Raw genomic sequence first — 21,810 nt, 5'->3', positions numbered from 1 at the left:
TCCCAGATCCCGAAAGGGTAAGTCTTGAAATCCTGAGCTTAAAAACAACCGATCTCGATGTCCCAAAAAAGGTCTTGTCCCCATCTCTATTCAAGACAAGTACAATTACTGTACAGAAATTAAGATCTGACAGCCTTTACATTTAGCACCATTTTTATTTTACACACTTTAACCCATAACACTTGGTTGTGGTAAATATCTTCTGAATTCATGTACCATATTCTTTTACATCCTTCTCATTTAAAAAGGTCATGCATGTTTTATTTATATATAAGATTTTGGCAAAATATTTTAACCAGTAATTTGTAAGCTACCCTTTCAGTTAAAAACTTTGAAATCCATTTGATTGATAACTGTAAAAATGCAAAATGTATCCTAGTTTTTGAAGAAATCCAGAATTGAATATTATGGATGTTATAAGAAACCTGAGCATTATGATTTGTTTGTTTGATATTATATTTAGCATTAAAACTGTAATTTTCAATCTAGTTTATACACAACACAATTTAAGATATATGTTTTATTATTAAAATATCAAAACATACTAAAACGACAACTAAATATTAAAATAAACTGTATCATAACAGTACATATCTTTCTACATTGTATGACAAACTATATAATACATTATTGGCTTTCTGGGGGCTACTCATTCCCTTAAGAGAATTGAAATAAACATTTCAAACTATTCAAAATATGAGAAAATAAATTCAAAACTTATCAAAATATGAGAAAAATAAAAATATGCGATTAGTAAAAAATGTTCCTGGGGCGATCCCCAGGAATGAACCTATGTGTTTCCTGGGGCGATCCCCAGGAATGAGCCTATGTGTTTCCTGGGGCGATCCCCAGGAATGAACCTATGTGTTTCCTGGGGCGATCCCCAGGAATGAACCTATGTGTTTCCTGGGGCGATCCCCAGGAATGAGCCTATGTGTTTCCTGGGGCGTTCCCCAGGAATGAACCTATGTGTTTCCTGGGGCGATCCCCAGGAATGAGCCTATGTGTTTCCTGGGGCGATCCCCAGGAATGAACCTACATTCCTCGACAGGAATGAACCTAATTGCTCCTGGGCGATCCCAGCGTAGTAAAAATACTACTTAAAATACAATTTGTTCCTCGACAGGAATTAACCTATCTGATGTATTATTGAATTGGGGGAGTATGATTCCCCTGGAATTAAAAAGAAAAGGCACATATCATTTCCATATGAGTAGCCCCTAAACAAGAGATGAATAAATATTAATATATATAAACTAACAAACAAGATATATGAAGAAAATATAACATGTCATATAGCAATTTCAAATCACTCTTTCTATAACTTCAATTTTATAGATGATATATTTTAACTTCGCAGGAATGCATAGCATGAAAACACTTTAGCTTGAATGAAAATATAACAAACTAAACAACTGTATGAATATTCTTAAACAGAAATAGCAAGAACTTGCAGTCAGAATTACACAATATTGGTCTGACTGTAACGTAGAGTAACACCTTTAAAATTTTACATATTTTAATACATCCATATCATACCTATCACGTAAGCTAAATACCCAGTTAATGCACAGGTGAAGTTGGGGCTGGTGGGTGGGATAACTGATTGTACTGCATCAAATACAACGATGCTTCCTCTCAATTCATCAACAATACTCTAACCCCCCTCTAGGGCACTATTCCTACTAAGCTAAAAATAGATGTTATGTAATTGCCTAAGAATAGACTAGATACCTGCCTGCTGAAATCATTGATAACAGATACATTGTATTGTGTATAAACTATAATTTAATAAATCAAATTTCCTTTTATACACAACACAATTTAAGATATATGTTTTATTATTAAAATATCAAAACATACTAAAACGACAACTAAATATTAAAATAAACTGTATCATAACAGTACATATCTTTCTACATTGTATGACAAACTATATAATACATTATTGGCTTTCTGGGGGCTACTCATTCCCTTAAGAGAATTGAAATAAACATTTCAAACTATTCAAAATATGAGAAAATAAATTCAAAACTTATCAAAATATGAGAAAAATAAAAATATGCGATTAGTAAAAAATGTTCCTGGGGCGATCCCCAGGAATGAACCTATGTGTTTCCTGGGGCGATCCCCAGGAATGAGCCTATGTGTTTCCTGGGGCGATCCCCAGGAATGAACCTATGTGTTTCCTGGGGCGATCCCCAGGAATGAACCTATGTGTTTCCTGGGGCGATCCCCAGGAATGAGCCTATGTGTTTCCTGGGGCGTTCCCCAGGAATGAACCTATGTGTTTCCTGGGGCGATCCCCAGGAATGAGCCTATGTGTTTCCTGGGGCGAGGCGATCCCAGCGTAGTAAAAATACTACTTAAAATACAATTTGTTCCTCGACAGGAATTAACCTATCTGATGTATTATTGAATTGGGGGAGTATGATTCCCCTGGAATTAAAAGCCAAATGAAATGAGTTCATAAAATGAAAGAATGAAAGCCCCCAAGAAATAATAATGCTAGCAAATACAAATGTAAAAAAAAAATTTAAAAAAAAATTACATTATATACAATACAATAATTTCAAAAACAACACCATTCTGTTGTGCTTTAGAACGAACCCTCTACTAGTTCTGAAAGAGTGATCACAGTAATCACTTCTCTCTAACCCAGACGGATAAAATAAATCTGTCTTACATACATGTAGTTAAAATTCTTGCGTTTAATGTTTAAAGAAGTGTGACTGTAGTTCTGATACATTGACTATGAATGCATAAATCAAGGTATCGTCCTCCTTATATATTCCGGTGCTATATAGTTCTGAAGTCTGCATCAAGATATTGCTATCCTCATATATATCTAGTGCTTAATAGTTCTGAATTCTGCATCCGAAAACGATAGGTTAAAATAAACAAAAGTTGAACTGTTGTCTAACACATTATACTATATATGAAGTCAGGCATCAGGTATTGTTTTCTCATATATAACGGTGCTATAAAGTTCTGAAGTCTTCATCCGAAAAACGAAGGTTTTAATATCTGTATCTGTATCTTTATTTTCCTGTAAAATAAAAGAAAAGAAACAACCTGGGAAGTCTTAGTAATCCTTAAACAAGAGGGTCTAAGTGGAAATACTGGCTGAGTTAAATATAACACATTAATACATAATAAAAGATAATATGACCTGTGGCAATCCAGCAGGCGTAGTACAATACACATAAATAAATTAACCTGTGGCGATCCAGCAGGCATAGTACAGTATACATAAAGATAATGAATGATCTGTGGCGATGCAGCAGGTACAATACGACCTGTGGCGATCCAGCAGGTGTAGTACAATATACATAAAGAGAATGAATGACCTGGAGCGATCCAGCAAGTACGACCTGAAATATAATATATATAACTGTACTGTATGAAATGTACACCTGGAGCGATCCCTGCATGTGTGGAGCAATCTAGACTAAAGATATAAACATGATAAATACTGTGTGCTACATGTACTATGTGCTGAAATGTAATACATATAAAATAAATACATACATGTATGCATTACTATACTGAGAAATAAAGAAAATGAATGACCTGTGGCAATCTAGCAGGGGTAGTACGACCTGTGGCGATCCAGCATGCGTAGTACAATACACATAAATAAAATAACCTGTGGCGATCCAGCAGGCGTAGTACAATACACATAAATAAAATAACCTGTGGCGATCCAGCAGGCGTAGTACAATACACATAAATAAAATAACCTGTGGCGATCCAGGAGATGTAGTACAATATACATAATAAGAAAGAATGACCTGTGGCGATCTAGCAGGCGTAGTACAATACCCATAAATAGATAAAATGACCTGTGGCGATCCAGCATGTGTAGTACAGTATACATAAATAGAATGACCTGTGGCGATCCAGCAGGTGTAGTACAGTATACATAAAGAGAATGAATGACCTGTGGCGATCCCGCAGGGGTAGTACGACCTGTGGCGATCCAGCAGGCGTAGTACAATACGTACAATATACATAAAGAGAATGAATGACCTGGAGCGATCCAGCAGGTACGACCTGAAATATAATATATGTAACTGTACTGTATGAAATGTACACCTGAGGAGATCCCTGCATGTGTGGATCAATCTAGACTAAAGATATAAACATGATAAATACTGTGTGCTACATGTACTATGTGCTGAAATATAATACATATAAAATAAGTACATACATGTATGCATAACTATACTGAGAAATGTCCATCTTGGGAGATCCTGGAATGTGTAAAATAATCTAGTATAGAGATAGCAAATGGAATAGCGATATGAACATGATAAAAAACTGTGTGCTTCATGTACTATGTGCTGAAATATATATACATTTAAATCATATAATTCCTAATATACCGTACGAAATATACACCTGAAAGATCCAGGCCGGTTGTGGAACACTCAGGAATAAATGTAAATATGATAAAAACTGTGCTAATTGATGAAATATCATACATATAAAATAAATACATATGACTGAGAAATTTCCTGGAAGGTGTAGAATAATCTAGAATAGAGATACATGTACATGTAACAATCTATAATAGCAATATGAACATGATAAATACTGTTGCTTCTGTACTACATGTATGTGCTGAAATATAATACATGTACATATACATGTAAATATAAATTCATACTATATTGTACGAAATGTTAACCTGAAGAGATCTCTGTCGGTGTGGAACAATCTAGAATATAGATAGAGATACCGTTTGATACTATGTGCTAAAATATGAGACATTAATACATAGTATTACTTATTTATATACATGTAGGTATCTGCTGTTATTACAAATGTATGTTTTGCTTATCACTAAAAATAAAAAATATTACTTATAGTTGTAAGTTTAACAAAGGCAAAGTTTCCACCAATACAATACATTCAGTTGTGTATCCTTAAGAAGTTCAGACATATACGTGCTTGAGTATACGTGTCCTCGAATCTCCATGCTGCTCTTCACACCCTACTCTGCGGTAGTATATGATAATACTGTATACTAGTATCTGGTAAACCCGAAGTGTTCTGTATGATCTAAGCGTTCCCTCAGTGTCCTTGGGCTGTGGTGAAGAACTGCGGAATTAATACATTGTAAGGACTAATCTGGAACTATATATTCTACGTTGAAGCAAAGTATCCACCAGAGGCAGTGGTTCTGCATAATAACCATAACAAATCGTATATATATCATGTATAACGATCACTGACTCCTGATCCTGGGCGGTAGAAACATGCTTATCGGCTGCTTATCAAAGAAATTAAGCAGCTGCAATAAAGCAAATGGAATGTGTATACATAGCTAGTGTGTATGCATGAGTTCAAACGTAGTGTTTATGGAATATTGAATGCCGTCGACATAGCGATAAAACTGGCGGGCATAAAGTACGGGAAACTTGTAATGATACTGACATTTTGGAAAATGCTGACAAACAATTATGTATTAATCAAGATGTGTATTAAATATTGAACGAACGTTTACACACTTAGTCTACTCAATCGTGGTTCTATTCCAATTATTGTTATTGTTTACATATATGCGTTGCATTGTGGGATCGCGCACTTGAAAATGCTGTCATGGCCGAATGTCTCGATATCGAAATAAAGTCAATCAGTCATCTCATAGCGTGAGCTGGACATCTATGTTCTTGTTCTCAACTCTACAAGAAGAGTTAATCCAGTTTCGAAATATTAAAGATCATAATACGATTATCTGTGTTTACCTGGGCGCGTACCCATAGCACGCACTTGGAAAGTGATATTGAAGTGATAATAATTACTCAATCAAATGAACAATATCCAATCACTATTCCAAAGAAACGTATATCCATGTCAATATCCGTTAAAATAAAAAATAAAAAAAAAACCAATTTCGAATATGGTTCGAAAACAGTAAATAATAACTGATTGTACTGCATCAAATACAACGATGCTTCCTCTCAATTCATCAACAATACTCTAACCCCCCTCTAGGGCACTATTCCTACTAAGCTAAAAATAGATGTTATGTAATTGCCTAAGAATAGACTAGATACCTGCCTGCTGAAATCATTGATAACAGATACATTGTATTGTGTATAAACTATAATTTAATAAATCAAATTTCCTTAAGATGCCTTTTGTATGTAATTTTGAAATTCATTATAAAGTCAGCATTATATATACTTTTTTTTATTAAATTTATTATAACATAGTTAGTCAAATTCCTGTCCAATGAAAAAGCTGGTAAATTATTTCATTTATAGACTACAGGTATGTTCACTACTCTTGTTTTTGACATTTTGAAGTGTAATTTATAAGCTCTTATCAATTGGAAGTTGAACGGCCATTGTTACTTTTTATGTGTGCAATGTTTTAAAAAGATTTATTTTATTCTGTTAAAAATGTTAGTACCAATAGATAGTTGTTTTATTTGACATATACCGTAAATATAAGTGTTTTGTTTAATTTTGAGAAAAAGATCTTTAAAGTAATTATGTATAAACTTGAATGTCACTTGATGCAAATAATTGTTCATTACATATAACAATAAAACTATTAACCAAAAATTCTCAGTTTATTTTGTTAGTCTGTATATATTAATTTGCTTTGGCCTTGTCATAAGAAGAAACCAAAGAAACACTGTCAAGAAGTCGAGGCCTAACTCATGTTGCTGGTATGTGCACCACCCTTCTATATAGGAGTAATTGATTAATCGATGGTTATTGCTTTAACTTTTTGTATTATAATGTATATTCAGAATGAGAACAAATTAACAATTAATCATACAACAGTTAAAAGGAATTACAAACAGAAATAATTATAGTATAACTAATCGCCATATTTGAATATAAAAAATAAGACAACTTGTGACCGAACGCCGCTATGGATTAAACTCGTGCTGCGCACTCGTTTAATCCATGCGTCGTTCGGTCACAAGTTGTCTTATTTTTGATATTCAAATACGGCGATTAGTTATTCTTTTTATTACATTGGCAAATGGCTTTTTTTTATGAAATTAATGTAGAAAATGTAAGGAACTATATCTTTTTCCTACGCATTGACAATTTGTTTTGATCCGACGTTATCGACGTCTTGACAACGCCTATTGTTGTATGACGTCAGAGAGTGAAATAACCACGTTTACTTAGTATTTCACATGTGAAATTATCGGTTTTTATCTAACTGGGAAATCAATGTAATTCATTGCAACCAATGTAATAACACCAGGTATCTCGATCAGAAATCTACAAAGGAATACGAATCCAAAGGAGTAAGTAATGTTTATAATGTCTGATAAGGGACCAGATCACAAAATTTTACATTGAACATGAAAATGAGATCAAGGTCAAATGAACTCTGTCAGACAAACATGAAGCGTAAGAGAAACACAGCAAAACCATTGACCAACAATTCATGATCTATGAAATTAAGGTCATGGTCAGATGAACCCTGTCAGACAAACATGTACACATTCAATACAACCAATGAAATTGACCAAGGTCAGATGAACCCTGTCAGACAAACACAGCAAAACCATTGACCAACAATTCATGATCTATGAAATTAAGGTCATGGTCAGATGAACCCTGTCAGACAAACATGTAAACATTCAATACAACCAATGAAATTGACTAAGGTCAGATGAACCCTGTCAGACAAACACAGCAAAACCATTGACCAACAATTCATGATCTATGAAATTAAGGTCATGGTCAGATGAACCCTGTCGGACAAACATGTAAACATTCAATACAACCAATGAAATTGACTAAGGTCAGATGAACCCTGTCAGACAAACACAGCAAAACCATTGACCAACAATTCATGATCTATGAAATTAAGGTCATGGTCAGATGAACCCTGTCAGACAAACATGTACACATTCAATACAACCAATGAAATTGACCATTTACTTATAGTGACAGATATAACCACCAAAATTTAATGTTGACCAAATCAATCAAAATATTAAAGGACAAGATCAGAGAAACTCTGTCTTACTGATATTTTTGTGCCTGTCCAAAGTCAGGAGCTCTGGCCATTGTTAGTCTTGTATGTTTATTTAATTATTATTCATTTCATGTTTCAGAGTTTAGTGTGATGTCTATTTTTCCTGAATAAGGACACATTTTAGTTGAAGTTCAGTCTGGATGAAGGATTTTCTCACTGTGTTGGGTTGTTTTCTGCATTTTGGTTGGATTGTTTTCTCTTTGATACATTCCCCGTTTCCATTCACAATTATTTTATATACATATTATTATATATCATTAAACCTTCACAAATGAACAAGGTCAGATCAACCCTGTCAGTTGGACATGTGCACTATCATTTTATACACCCAATATAGTTAATCTATTACTTAAAGTGTCTGAGTATACCCTGCTTTAATTTTTGACCGCTGAAACAAATGGAGAAAACTTGAGTATCTGATTTCATCCATTCATACTTCTTCCTACTGTGTATTAAAGTACTTTGTCTACTGTGTATTAAAGTACTTTGTCTAGATACATAAAGACTTATTTTACATTTATTTCTGTACATATAATATAAAACAATAAATATCACAGTCATTTTAAAATTAGTTGTCTATAAAAATATTTTTCATCCGTGACTCTGTCGTGCCTGTTCAATTTTCCGTCTAACTTGATTACAGTTTAATGTCAACTCAGCATGTCTCATTTTAAGCATTTCAAGTCTGTCTTTTAAATCGTCCCCTTCGTCTTTTCTCTCCTCGAAGTCTCTAAGTAATGGTTCATTGCCTAACAGGCCACAATTTTGTCTTAACTTCTGATTGTCTATACGTAAAGCATCTCTGGCTTGTTTGGTCCTTGATAAAATGTCTCTTTTCTGCAAAATAAAAATCAACATATGATTACCGCCAAAACAGCAAAACGTCAATAAGAAGCATATATTCTGCTAAAATTCATGTTTGGATAGCATTCTTGGGTTTCATTCTCACAGCATATCACATGATACTATTTCTATTATGAATTTTTGAGTATTCATAAATATTTTCTTTTGTAAAAGAGTAAATTGGATCAACTTGGAGTCCAAATAATTTTTAAATTGCATTTCAATACCATCATGGTCATGAAAATTGGTTGGACTGGTATTGTGAAAATAATTGTATAAAGTTTGAGATTTCATTTTTTTTTCCTGAAGATATGTGGTATGATTGAGAGAAAAATTGGTTCCTGTCTGCCATCTTTGTTTTTCATTTACTGTTCTGTCATAAATCAGGCTGTTAGTTTATATGAAGAAATGTCTTTAAATGTTGAGTATGACGTGATATTGAACAAATCTTGAGTAAATCTGTACAAAACTTCAATGAAGAAAAAACAAATGAAACATGTTCTGTCAAACTATAATGAACTAAATTGATGTTTCAATGTTTTTCTCTTTTAGAGAAACGAAAACTGTGGTATGAATGCAAAGAAACAACTATCCACACAAGTTTAAATGATAAGGATGTGGGCTACTAGTACTACAAAGTTCATCATACTGCCTACAACAATGAGCCAACCTTATACTGTAGAGGCAGCTATGAAAGGCCCAAACATGACAAAATGTAAACCATTTCAAATAAGAAAACCAAACACTTGATTAATGACAAAACAATAAGCGTAAAACAATTTTGACAGAAAGCAACCATTGCTTTTTAAAAATGTTAATATTAATCTGAAATAATTACCATAGCTACTTCTTTTTCTACATCTTTAAGCACTTCTTTTTCCCTCAAATTTTCTCCTTGAACAAACTGTAATTTTTCCTTTAAATGTGTTAATACTTGTACTGTGCTGGTTATCTTTTTACGTAATTTCAACAATTCCTGTAAAAATACAATATATCGCTTAGTAAAAACTAAACAAATGTCATAAAAGATTCTAATAACACCATTTAATACACAATACCAGTTCAAATTATCCCCCTTTCCGAAATCCTAATAGCTAGTTTCCATTATAAATTTAACTGTAACTTGCAAACAATAAAAAGATTGTGAAATTATTCTACAATACATCTTGAAATAATTCAAGCTACATGATGGAAAAAGAAAACTATTGTTAATAAATAGAAAACTCAGGGCTTATGGAGCCTTTAACAGTTATCAAAATTTTAAGAAAATATACTACCAGTTCAAAACTTTTCTTTACAAGTTGTACTAGTTAGAAATAAAAGAATAATATCTTTCCATGGTAGGAGAAAATGTTATCATTTTGTTGCACAATTGTTGATTCTGTACTTACCCTGTAATTGAAACTTAAAATTAAAAAAAGGGGAGATAACCTTACCTCATTTCTCTCTTCAATTTTCTCATTATATGTTTGGTTTTCTATCTTCAACTGTTCAAAGTCAATTAAATGCAAACCAGCAGCTAATTCTTCCTAAAATGAAATATTTTACAACATTAGTCTTTTCAAATGTACATGTGTTTTGTTAATTTCAATCTTAGTATTACAAACTTCAAAGTATTTTTTGGTACTGATTTTGATTGAACAATCTTTTATATATATAATCTTTTAATTTTTCACAATGATCAAGAATAAAAGGTTCAGGTTTATGTGTCTGTTCTATAAAGACATGAACATCATCAGTAACAGTCTTTATTATGTTTTTTTTTCAACCCAATTTAGAGTCTTCAGTAATGATGGTATTCTATAGAAATTTTGAATCCTCAATGCTCTTCAACTTTGTACATGTACTTGATTACAACTTTTTACTTTTTTAAAGACAAAAGACACCTTTGGTAAACAACATTTTGAGTCCAGTTTCTTTGATGAGTTTTTTGTTCACACCTTTTCTATACACAGGGCAATTTATAAAGCTTGAAATATCTATGAACAACTGTCAAAGGTTGAAGATTATGTGTTGAATTTCATGTTATTTGATTTTTATTTTTCAAGTGTTTTGATAGCAGTCTCATTGACAAATGTTCCACACATTTACTTTCATTCATATCTCTTTTTCAAAATATCATGATTTATTGGATTGTCTTATATCTGTTTGGTGCATATTGTCATTTCTATTTCAGCTTGAAAACAATTAAGATTTTAAATATATTTATACTTAAAATAGTGCAGAACAGCTTTGTCTAATATATAGAAGCACATTTTTTTTTAAAAGATATGCAGTCCTGCCAGTCCAGAACATCTGGCTGTAATAGACCTTAACACAAAATAATTCTGGAATTTGCAAAACTTGACCTGAGAATTTGCGTCACTTAAACAAATGACGTCATTCGTTCAACAATCACGTTCTTTTGCTGGATCTCTGTGATGACCATTAATAACAGACCAGTAGCAATAGTGTTTTTGTAACTGTTCATTTTATTTTTCTCAAGTGAGGTCACATTTTACCAGAAGCTACTATGATGTTCAGTATTAGCAAATATAAAGTTATAAGGTTTTTTTTTGGTAATAGTTTATTCTGTTGTTTTAAACAAAAAGTTGTTAAAAATCATGCATGATGAAAAATAATCAAACCTTTGATTTGAGTTCCATTTCTTTTTTCTTTAATTTATTCTTTAATTTGATGTTTTCCAATCGGACATCTACAACATCTGATTCCTTCTTTTTCTCAGCTATCAATGCTTGTTCTATATCCTACAATAAACATTTAAAACAATTATGTTGAAATCATAATAAAGATAATTATTAAAGTTTTTCTACAATTGAGGTTTTCTGTTATTTAAAACTGATGAATAGCATTACACTATATGGAATAAAATTAAGTCTGAAACAATAACTTACACAAACACTCATATGTGTGTTTTTTTCTTAATTTCTTGAAACTGTAGTTTTAAAACTCTGGAATGAAGATGGATACTGTAAGAAAACAGAATCACATTTACCCCTATCCACCAGCCCTAATTTTTTACTTTATCAATGTTAACCCAACTAACACTTGACTTTAACCCCAACCAACAGCCCTCATGTTAAAATTATCCATTTAAACTCAATGTTACAAGACAAAGACTTGACTTTAGCTTACCTTTGGTGGCAGTGGTTTTCCTGATCTATTGCTAATAGCGTTCAATGCTACTTGTTTTTTGAATTCCATAAATTTATTTCTCTCTTCATCAACTTTTTGTTTTCTTTCTTCACATTTTAATCTCAAATCATCCATTTCTAACTTATACTGTTCTTTTTCTTTAGAATCTTGACTTCTGAGCTCATCAAGTTGATCTAAAATACAATTAGAAAATTAATATAGATATGTTTTTAATGTAACTCATTTATGAGGGAGGGAAGGAGGGGTCCTGATCCCGAAATCTTGGGCTTAAAAACACGAAATCCCGAAGTCCTGGGCTTAAAAATAACATAATCCTGAGGTCCCGAAATTCGAATAAAGAATTCCCAAATCCCGAAAGGGTCAATCCAGAAATCCCGAGATTAAAAACACCTGATCCCAGAGTCCCGATAAAGGTCCTATCCCCCCCCCTCATTTATATGTCAAAACATAAGTATGCATTGAATTATTATGATTTTATTCAATAGATAGAAATGTCATAAATGATGTCTTGCAATTAGCAAATATGTTAACAATGCACTGGAACTTTTTTTTAAGCAAATGAAAGATAATTTTGAAACATTTGACTGTTATAGTTTAAAAGAGGTTATGAAGAAATTCATGTCAAAATATTTTTCAAACATATATTTTTTAAGAACAACTTTTTTTCTTTTAAGATCTAGCAAAGAAAATGTAAATTCAAAACTTATTTTATCAATATGTCATTCACTTTGCAAAAAAAAATGTTTTAACTCAACAAATGTATGATGTTTCAATTAAATTTTGTCAAATATATTTTGAAAGACACCTGAGATCAAAATGGACATTTCTAGGTTGAAAATTCCGAAGAAACTTAAAAAAGTGTATTAAAATGTATCTTTTTATTTTTTAGTCAAATAACATGCTCTATGCTAAATTAAACATGGGTAAGCTTCATATTTGCGAACATTTTAAACCTGAGGGTTACCAAGGCCAATTAAATTTGTTATGTTTTTAACTTTCTATATGATGTCTAAGCATAAAATCGTCATAAAATGTTTTCACCTCCCTCAAACCAGTGGTATAAATTCAGTTTTCAGAAATTTCACAACTTGTTCAAACATCCTTAATCCATCCACCTTTTTACAAAAGTTTGGATACTAATCTTGTTACTTACTTATATATTTAACATATTTAGAATCCTGATCACTGGCAGTTTTGTTATAATATTGTTACTTACTTATATATTTAACATATTTAGAATCCTGATCACTGGCAGTTTTGTCATAATCATGTTACTTACTTATATATTTAACATATTTAGAATCCTGATCACTGGCAGTTTTGTCATAATCATGTTACTTACTTATATATCTAACATATTTAGAATCTTGATCACTGGCAGTTTTATCATAATCATGTTACTTACTTATATATCTAACATATTTAGAATCCTGATCACTGGCAGTTTTGTCATAATCTTGTTACTTACTTATATATTTAACATATTTAGAATCCTGATCACTGGCAGTTTTGTCATAATCATGTTACTTACTTATATATTTAACATATTTAGAATCCTGATCACTGGCAGTTTTGTCATAATCTTGTTACTTACTTATATATTTAACATATTTAGAATCCTGATCACTGGCAGTTTTGTCATAATCATGTTACTTACTTATATATTTAACATATTTAGAATCCTGATCACTGGCAGTTTTATCATAATCATGTTACTTACTTATATATTTAACATATTTAGAATCCTGATCACTGGCAGTTTTATCATAATCATGTAACTTACTTATATATTTAACATATTTAGAATCCTGATCACTGGCAGTTTTATCATAATCATGTTACTTACTTATATATTTAACATATTTAGAATCCTGATCACTGGCAGTTTTGTCATAATCTTGTCTAACATCATCTGCTTTCTTCTTTCTAAAGAATTCGGCTAATTTATGTTGTAACTGGTAGTTCTGTTGTTGTAGCTGCTCTCGTTCTGCCATTATTAGCTGAAAAAATGAATGAAGGATTATATGTAATGTTTTTTTTCTCCATATGAAGAACCTAATTTACTAGAATTTAAAAAAAAAACCAAGAATGTGTCCATAGTACACGGATGTCCCATCTGCACTATCATTTTCTATGTTAAATGGACCCTGAAAATGGGGGAAAATCTCTAATTTGACATTAAAATTAGAAAGATCACATAATAGAGGACATGTGTACTAAGTTTAAAGATGATTGGACATCAACTTCATCAAAAACTACCTCAACCAAAAACTTTAACCTGAAGCGGGACAGATGTAAATATGAACGGACAGATGCACAGACAAGAAAACATAATGCTCATAAATGGGGCATAAAAAATTGAATAATTGATGTTAAACAAGAATGTGTCCTAAGTACATGGATGCCCCATCTGCATTATCATTTTCTATGTTCAGTGGACCGTGAAAATGGGGTAAAATCTCTAATTTGGCATTAAAATTAGAAAGATCATATCATAAGGAACATGTGTACTAAGTTTCAAGTTGATTGGACTTCAACTTCTTATAAAAACTATCTTGACTAAAAACTTTAACCTGATGCAGGACAGATGGACTAACAGACAGATAAACGGATGAACAGATGGACCCACAGACCAGAAAACATAATGCCCAAAAATGGGGCATTAAAATTGTTTAATGACTCTTCAGCAAGAGATGTTATACCATGACAAGAGCTTAGGAAACCAAACAAAGGTAAACAAAAAATAAAAACACACAGCGCCAAGATAGCTCTACTTGGTACAGGCATAAAAAGTACTGGGGTTAAACCATTTTCTATATTTGTGCACACAAACATTTGATCTGTCTAGCTTACCGGGAACCATATATCATTTAAGTAAATCACAATTAAACAAATCTGCACAGTCCAACTAACTTCAAGTCTTCAACATGGAAGTAAATGATGGAACTTAACTGAAAAGCAGGGAAAAAGTATTCAGATTTAAAAAAATATTCATGAAAGCTTTTTCAGATGGAAAATGAAACATTTCTGTTTGCTATTCAAGTTCATAGGTGAATTCTTCCTAAACAATTTGGCCAATGTAACACACTTTAAATAATTTTGTATTTCCCCATTAGTACTTACTGTGTATTTTTCTAACAGCTCATCTCTGTCATACTGGGGTTGCAAGTGCTGAAATTAACAAACAAATCATATTATTGACAAACAAATTATATAATAAAAACTCTTGTCTAATACATCACTACTTAGAAATAACAATATCAGATTAATTGATGTATGTTTAAATGTTTACTTTCGAGGAAAACTGATGCAGCTCTCCCACGAGTGTTGAATTTTCTTTGGTGCGTTGAGGACCTAATGGTGGCCCATGGCCATGCTCTTTGTTCAGGTTGTTGTCTCTTTGACACATTCCACATATTCACTCTATTCTATTCAATAAACTGATTTTTTAAAGGGGCCATCATATTCGGAACAGGAATCCCAATAGGATGACTTAGTTATTGTACAGAATACAGTGATGAACTTATTTTGTGCTGTTTCCCAACTCTGCAGAACTGAGGAAAAACACACATATAAAAGATACTAACAAAAAAGTGAAAAAGTCTTCTTTTTTTTTTTACACCAGATCAACCCGCAGCAAAATAAAGAAAAATGTGTCTGAGGATATAATTGCCCCCGCAGGAGCTTTGCACTTTTGGAAGTTAATATGGGGCACTACTCTTGAACAGAAAATGACTTGCAGCCCAAGTTCGAAATCTGTGGCGGCCAGTTTTCAATGGTGGAGGAAGCCAGAGTGCCCAGAGAAAACCACGACCTTCCATAGGAAAACTGACAATCCTAGTCAATTAAGATTGGAATCGAGTGCACCCGCACAAGTGGGCTTCGAACTCACAACCTCAGTGTTGACTGGTTAGTGATTACAGTAGTAAATAATTAGACCACTTGGCCACTGAGGCCCCTCCAAGCACTGTGTAGGAGTTCCATAAATTTGGATGAGGCAAACTTAAGTTAAGAGTGTGGAAATGACAGAAAGACAGAGGGTCAAGGGTAACTACTAATGCCCCCATTGCCTGCTGTGGATGGATAAAGAATAACATACATATTCTTCTTCTTCATCCTCCTCCTCTTCGTCTTCTTCTTCTACGTCTTCTCTTTCTTCACCTTCCCTCTGTACAGCTTCCTCATCTTCCTCCATAAAAGGTGACATGTGACCATCTCTCATCTCTGTTTCTGAAGCTATAAAAGAAAACAGATTTTAGTTAATAAAACTATTTGGGTTTGATTATTTATATTAGGGTAACTGTCTAAACATTAATCCTATTTCTCGTGAGTTCAGTTTTTACATAATTTTTTTATTTATTTTGTTCTGATTTCTTTTTACAGTTCTGGATCAAACATGTATCATACTAGCTGAAATTTTAGAATACAGGAAAAATCATCCATTTAAAGAATAGAGAAAATTTTACTTCTGAGTACCAAATTGTTAAATACCTCATTATTTCTTTTCTTCAAAGCAATTGTACAAACTTACGAGGTCTTGACCTTTCTGGAGTACCAGGTTCCAAGATATCTGGTTTGACCTCTGGGGCAGGACTTCCCTCTCGAGATAATTTTTCTGCTACCTCTACTCCTGTTCCATCCTCTTCTGGTCGTTCACCTTCAGCAAAGGTATCACTCTGTAAATAATTGTCAAATATAAATATATATCATAAGTCAATAGCCTAAAAGTTAAACAGATTCCAATGAATAAGGCCTAAATTAATATATTGTTTGTTTCCCCAATCCTGACCCTGCCAAGCCAGGTGTGGGTAGGTAGGTAGGGAAGTTAAGGAACTAATTTTATTTTTCCAAAAAGATGGAATATTATCGGATGGGAAAAATGGGAAATGAATAAAATAATATTTGACTTACAAATGACTTAGTTTTGACAATAAAATTTTATGAGTAGGACCATTTTTGCAGGGTCAGTCGGAATTGAGGAAACAAACAATATTTTAGTTTAGGCCTAATCAATATGAAGTCTCTTGACCACTGAAAAATAATAATTCAAAATAATAATTTTATCTGGTAGAATGTTAAAAAGAGGTGAAATGTACCAAAGAATCCAAATATCAGTTATAAATTTTTTTTAATTTTTAGGAAGAGCTCTTATCTACATACAATTTTTAGGTGTTAAAACAAAAATTACTCGCATTAATCTGTTGCTAAAAAAACTGTTTAATATTTATCTAATGTATGATGAAAACTTTTCAAAGCTAATGTTGATATAAATCAATTTTGAAAAATAACATATTTGAGGTACAGGTGATTTTGAATAACAACATACTTGAGGTACAGGTGATTTAGATCCGGCTTCCTCTCCTTCCTTTTGCTCCCCCTCTTCAGCAGGTTTCTCTCCCTCTTCACCAACAGGAGTAGCAGCTGCCTCTCCTTCACCTTCAGGTTTGGGTTCACCATCACCTTCTGGTTTTTGTTCACCTTCACCTTCAGGTTTTTGTTCGCCTTCACCTTCAGGCTGACCTTCACCTTCACCCTCAGGTTTCTGCTCTGCTTCACCTTCACCTGAAATAACATATGATTCATATATATATTTTCTACCATGCATAGGCTATAGCATAGATTCAGTGCATGCATGATTATCAAAAAGCATTTACATTTAGCATCCACCCATTCCCTAACCAATTAAACAAGAAAGAATATTCCAATTTATTATTAGGTGTGATGCTGTATGTTGATTAAGGTTTATTGAATTTTTGTAATTCCTAAAAAAAAAATGCATATATAATATTTTGTACAATTGCTTTCATGTTTGCATGCAGATTTTGCTTGAACCAAATGTGTTAGTAATGCTGTTTCAAGTGTGCTTCATTTTCTGATTTTAAATTACAGACACACATGAAAATTTCAGTGATGTCCCCAGCAGTATTTTCAAAGAGCACTCTTGTTTTCTCTTTGAATTAGTATGTATCTTGTTATGCTCAGACCATTCTAGCTTTTTGTATGGTATGAAGTTTTGCTCATTTCTCATCCTTTTTTTCTGTGGATATTTGTCTCATTTGCAATCATACTCCAATTTCCTAATTTTTTTCCTATAGCAACACTTGTATAACACATTCTTATAAAGTAGTCTATTCAGATAGTACAATGGTATTATAGGCCCTGTGAATATTCAGGGATCTCCATGGATGAAAATTGAACCATGGAGGAACTTTCACCATTACAAACCTTGTCTACGCTGTACAGTGTCAAATTCAGAGCCCATTACCGGTATGGCTGATTTGCAGCAACAACAAAACAATTCGTACGGGTTATGTAAAAGGTTAAAGAGATTTGTAAAGCAAACGTTGACAAATGAAAATGTTTTTAATGACTTTATCTTGAAAAATTGATGCTGTGCAACATGCATCTTTCGAGTCTGAATAGAAACCGGAAACGCGGATGTATCAATTTGATTGTAATATACGAAATGAATTCGGAATTTAGATACGATATTTCTTTACAGGAAATATTTAAGTTTTTACTTTTAAACTGTTAAAGTAATTCTAAATTATCGTTACAGCAGTACTCGAGTTATTTGCGATGTAATAATATTTACTGTTTTGCGTCTTATTTTGTACTTCTTAAAAAAGGGGGATGCTGATTCAGTGATTGCGTAAGTCAAAATAAAGCACGTGTTCGACTTGTTAAACTGTTTTCTTTGTAACTGGATTAATTTATTAATTTATTTATTTAATCTAAATGATCATAATCATTTGCTGAAACTTAGTTGATTACTTCGACAATGGATCGTCTATCCTCAGATAGTATTCTCCTGTCTGGTTTGTTGATCTACCTGTACAAGCTCAGGTACAAGTAATTAGCGATCTTAATCCGGATATCCCTCAGGCGTTAGAACTGTATTGGATTATAACATAAAAAGCCTAAGGGTTATGCAATTACATGTATTTGATTATAATTGATAAAAAAATGGCGTCGGGCTACAAAAAACGATGAAGTTTTGAACGATGGCGGAAGACAATTTAACGATGGCGCAAGACAATTTAACGATGGCGCGAGTCATTTGACGATGGCGCAAGACATTTGAACGATGGCGGGGCTCCATCGTTAAACAGGCCATGGAGATCCCTGAATATTAGTACTAAACAATCTATTTTATAGTACATGTATATCACTTATTTTGGCCTGGGTCATTATGACTTAACTCATTGATTTGCCATGCCAGTGGAGATTACCTTCAGCTTTCTTTTCCTCTCCTTCAGTCTCTCCTTTCTGTTCATCACCTCCTTCTGTTGGTGTTTCTACTGGTTTCTCCTCTCCTCCTTCAGCAGCAGGAGAACTTGCTTCCTGTTTTTCCCCCTCCCCTGTTTCAGTTGCTGTCTGTTCTTCAGTTGCATTGTTTGTTGCATCACCCTCAGCTTTGACCTCAGCTAAAATGTCAAAAATATGTATCTATGATCAAATTACAAATACATCTACTTGATCTTCATTTACTTTTTTTTCTTTTCTTACAAGTTGATTATACATAATGTCACATTTAAATGGGAGAATATTTTGTTTAATCTGGTCGAAATTTACAACTTCATTCACATACCTTGAGGAGACTCAGGCTTTGTTTCACTCTGTACTTCAGGTTCTGCAGGGGTCTCTGTAGCTTGTTCTGTTGGAGTATCACCCTGTCCATTTTCAGCAGGTGGGGTCACTGCTTTTTCTTGTGTTGGTTCTTCAGCAGGAGCTGGAGTAGGTGCTTTTTCCTAAAAAAAAAGGTTCATAAACTATGTTGTTACTTTAAGCTCTTTCTAAGTGAATTAAATTAAATGTTCACTATACATGTACATTGTACATGTATACTGGTAACTTAAAAAACAAAAAGAATAGTCTTAAAATACAGATAATAAAATAAAATGTGATGCATTTGTCTCATTGTCTGGAGAAGAGGAGTTTTGGTGTAAATGTTTGAACAGGCTACAAAAAAATTGGTGCTGGCAATTTTTCTGACAACAATTTATAATTACATGTACCAGAACATTTTCAGCACATTTTTAATCAATTGTTACCATGTGGAGAGTATGTGGCAAATATTGAAGAATTTCATTCAGAAGCATGACAGTTTGTCAGCACTAGATATTACTTTCTTACTTTTAATTATAATTTGAAGGCATTGAATTTCGAAGAATACAGTAAAATGAAAACAGAATTTCACATTAGAATTTGGAAATTATAAAGGAGAAAGGGTATGATTGCTGATGAGACAACTATCCAACAGTGTCCTAATGAAGTAACTACAAGTCACTGTAGGGCCTCCATTTATAATTTCACACCTGTAGTTTTAATGATCATGATGATAGGTCAGTCACATAATCACACAAACAAAATTACCAAAATCAAAAGCAGTTAATACAATCTAACTTGACATCCAGGTTTTCATTTAGAGTGGAAAAAAAGATATTACTGAGATGTACATGTATGTTTCAATGAAATTGTATTCAGCATCAAAAGGCATTGCCAGTTACCATCAATTAGTAAAAAATGTACACAAAAATTTCTTTCTTTCTTTCTTTCTTGTGAATCCATAAAAATATTCTATCAACTTGACCCACTTTCTACAAAATGCTCCACTTCTGTAAAAAAATCTTTAATCCCACTTTGCCCCACTTATGATGTGAATTTTAACCCTGATAACTTTAAGCCTACCAACTCATCCCACCAATGAAAAGTAGTTTAATCTGATTAATAAGGATCTAGTCCAACTCCCCACTTGTTGACTTATGAAAACAAGAACAATGTGCATTTCACCCATAGGGAAATGGTCAAGATCCAAAATGGTAGAGGTTCTAAATGATCAAGGTCTGAAATGGCAGAGGTACAAAATGGTCAATGTCCAAAATGACTTGCTACTTAATTTTAGCTACATGTACCTGGCGCGACATGCACATTGTCATTTAGGATATAACTGTATTGTATTTCAAGCTCCAACAGCATCAATTGGGGATTTATTGGGGATTTGATGGTCGCAAATTAAGTTTACTGGTGACGTGTTATCAAATCCCCAATTGATGCCATCAGAGCTTAAAATACATTATTGTTATTGTTCTAATGAAACTGACAGAAAACAACGTTAAATCATGTAATTAAAATCTGGTATATGCCTTCTGCACTTGCGTGTACATCCCATAGCATCAACTGTCAATTGATGCCATGTACAAAAGTGACGTAATCCAATCAAAATGAACGTTACAAACGTTGTTGCATTAGAATGAATAATAACTGACATTCAAAGTCTGGTTCATTATCTTAAGGAGTGATGGTTCAAAAACTGTTGGCAAAAAAACGTGTATTAATGATTTGACGAGGTGTTGAATTGTCTGTATTGGTTGCCGATTTGACCAGGTGCCGAAGTGACTATAATTCTTTTTTCGTGTGATCAATATTGACAAAAAGACAAGAAAAATCATCAACTATTGCCTTGTAATAAATATATATATCTTTCTTCTGATGAGCACATGACCAATTTACTTTTTATCATAAACTCAATCTTAAAAATAGATTTTTGAATGATATGTTTCGGTTTATCTAAAGAAAGTTTGATTTAAAAACTCATATCCCACCTCTTGGTCAGCCATATTTGTTGTTAGGGAAAACAATGTAGATGGGGTTGCAATTTTCCCTCCAGAATATTTTTTATTATTAATTAGTTTTTGTAGCACTAATAGTTGGGCGGTATTATTGTTTAAATTAATTATCAAATTTATATACAGAAATAAAAAAAAACATGAATAAATTAAATATAAA

General features: G+C 32.8%; 1 protein-coding gene across 3 annotated transcripts; it reads right to left on the bottom strand.

Annotated features, from left to right (window-relative positions):
- Positions 1 to 8,527: 8,527 nt before the first annotated feature.
- Positions 8,528 to 21,700, bottom strand: LOC139488467 (cilia- and flagella-associated protein 184-like). Of its 3 annotated transcripts, none has more exons than XM_071274085.1 (13): positions 21,627 to 21,700; positions 19,613 to 19,772; positions 19,254 to 19,448; positions 17,315 to 17,583; positions 16,553 to 16,697; positions 16,121 to 16,257; positions 15,145 to 15,192; positions 13,868 to 14,021; positions 12,001 to 12,194; positions 11,493 to 11,612; positions 10,302 to 10,394; positions 9,704 to 9,841; positions 8,528 to 8,859 (listed from the first exon to the last, which is right to left on the bottom strand). In XM_071274085.1, the coding sequence occupies exons 1-13, from the start codon at positions 21,639 to 21,641 to the stop codon at positions 8,614 to 8,616; spliced, it is 1,914 nt and encodes a 637-aa protein (XP_071130186.1). In that variant the 5' UTR covers positions 21,642 to 21,700; the 3' UTR covers positions 8,528 to 8,613. The 3 variants fall into 3 exon arrangements, with proteins under 3 accessions (XP_071130186.1, XP_071130185.1, XP_071130184.1); XM_071274084.1 differs by having other exon boundaries at positions 17,348 to 17,583; positions 21,627 to 21,680; XM_071274083.1 differs by having other exon boundaries at positions 17,315 to 17,577; positions 21,627 to 21,680.
- Between the last annotated feature and the right edge of the window lie 110 nt (positions 21,701 to 21,810).

The sequence above is a fragment of the Mytilus edulis genome, chromosome 9, assembly GCF_963676685.1.
Source record: "Mytilus edulis chromosome 9, xbMytEdul2.2, whole genome shotgun sequence".
NCBI classification, from domain to species: domain Eukaryota; kingdom Metazoa; phylum Mollusca; class Bivalvia; order Mytilida; family Mytilidae; genus Mytilus; species Mytilus edulis.
Note: the sequence above shows the minus strand (reverse complement) of the source record. Positions and strands in the feature narration are given on the sequence as shown.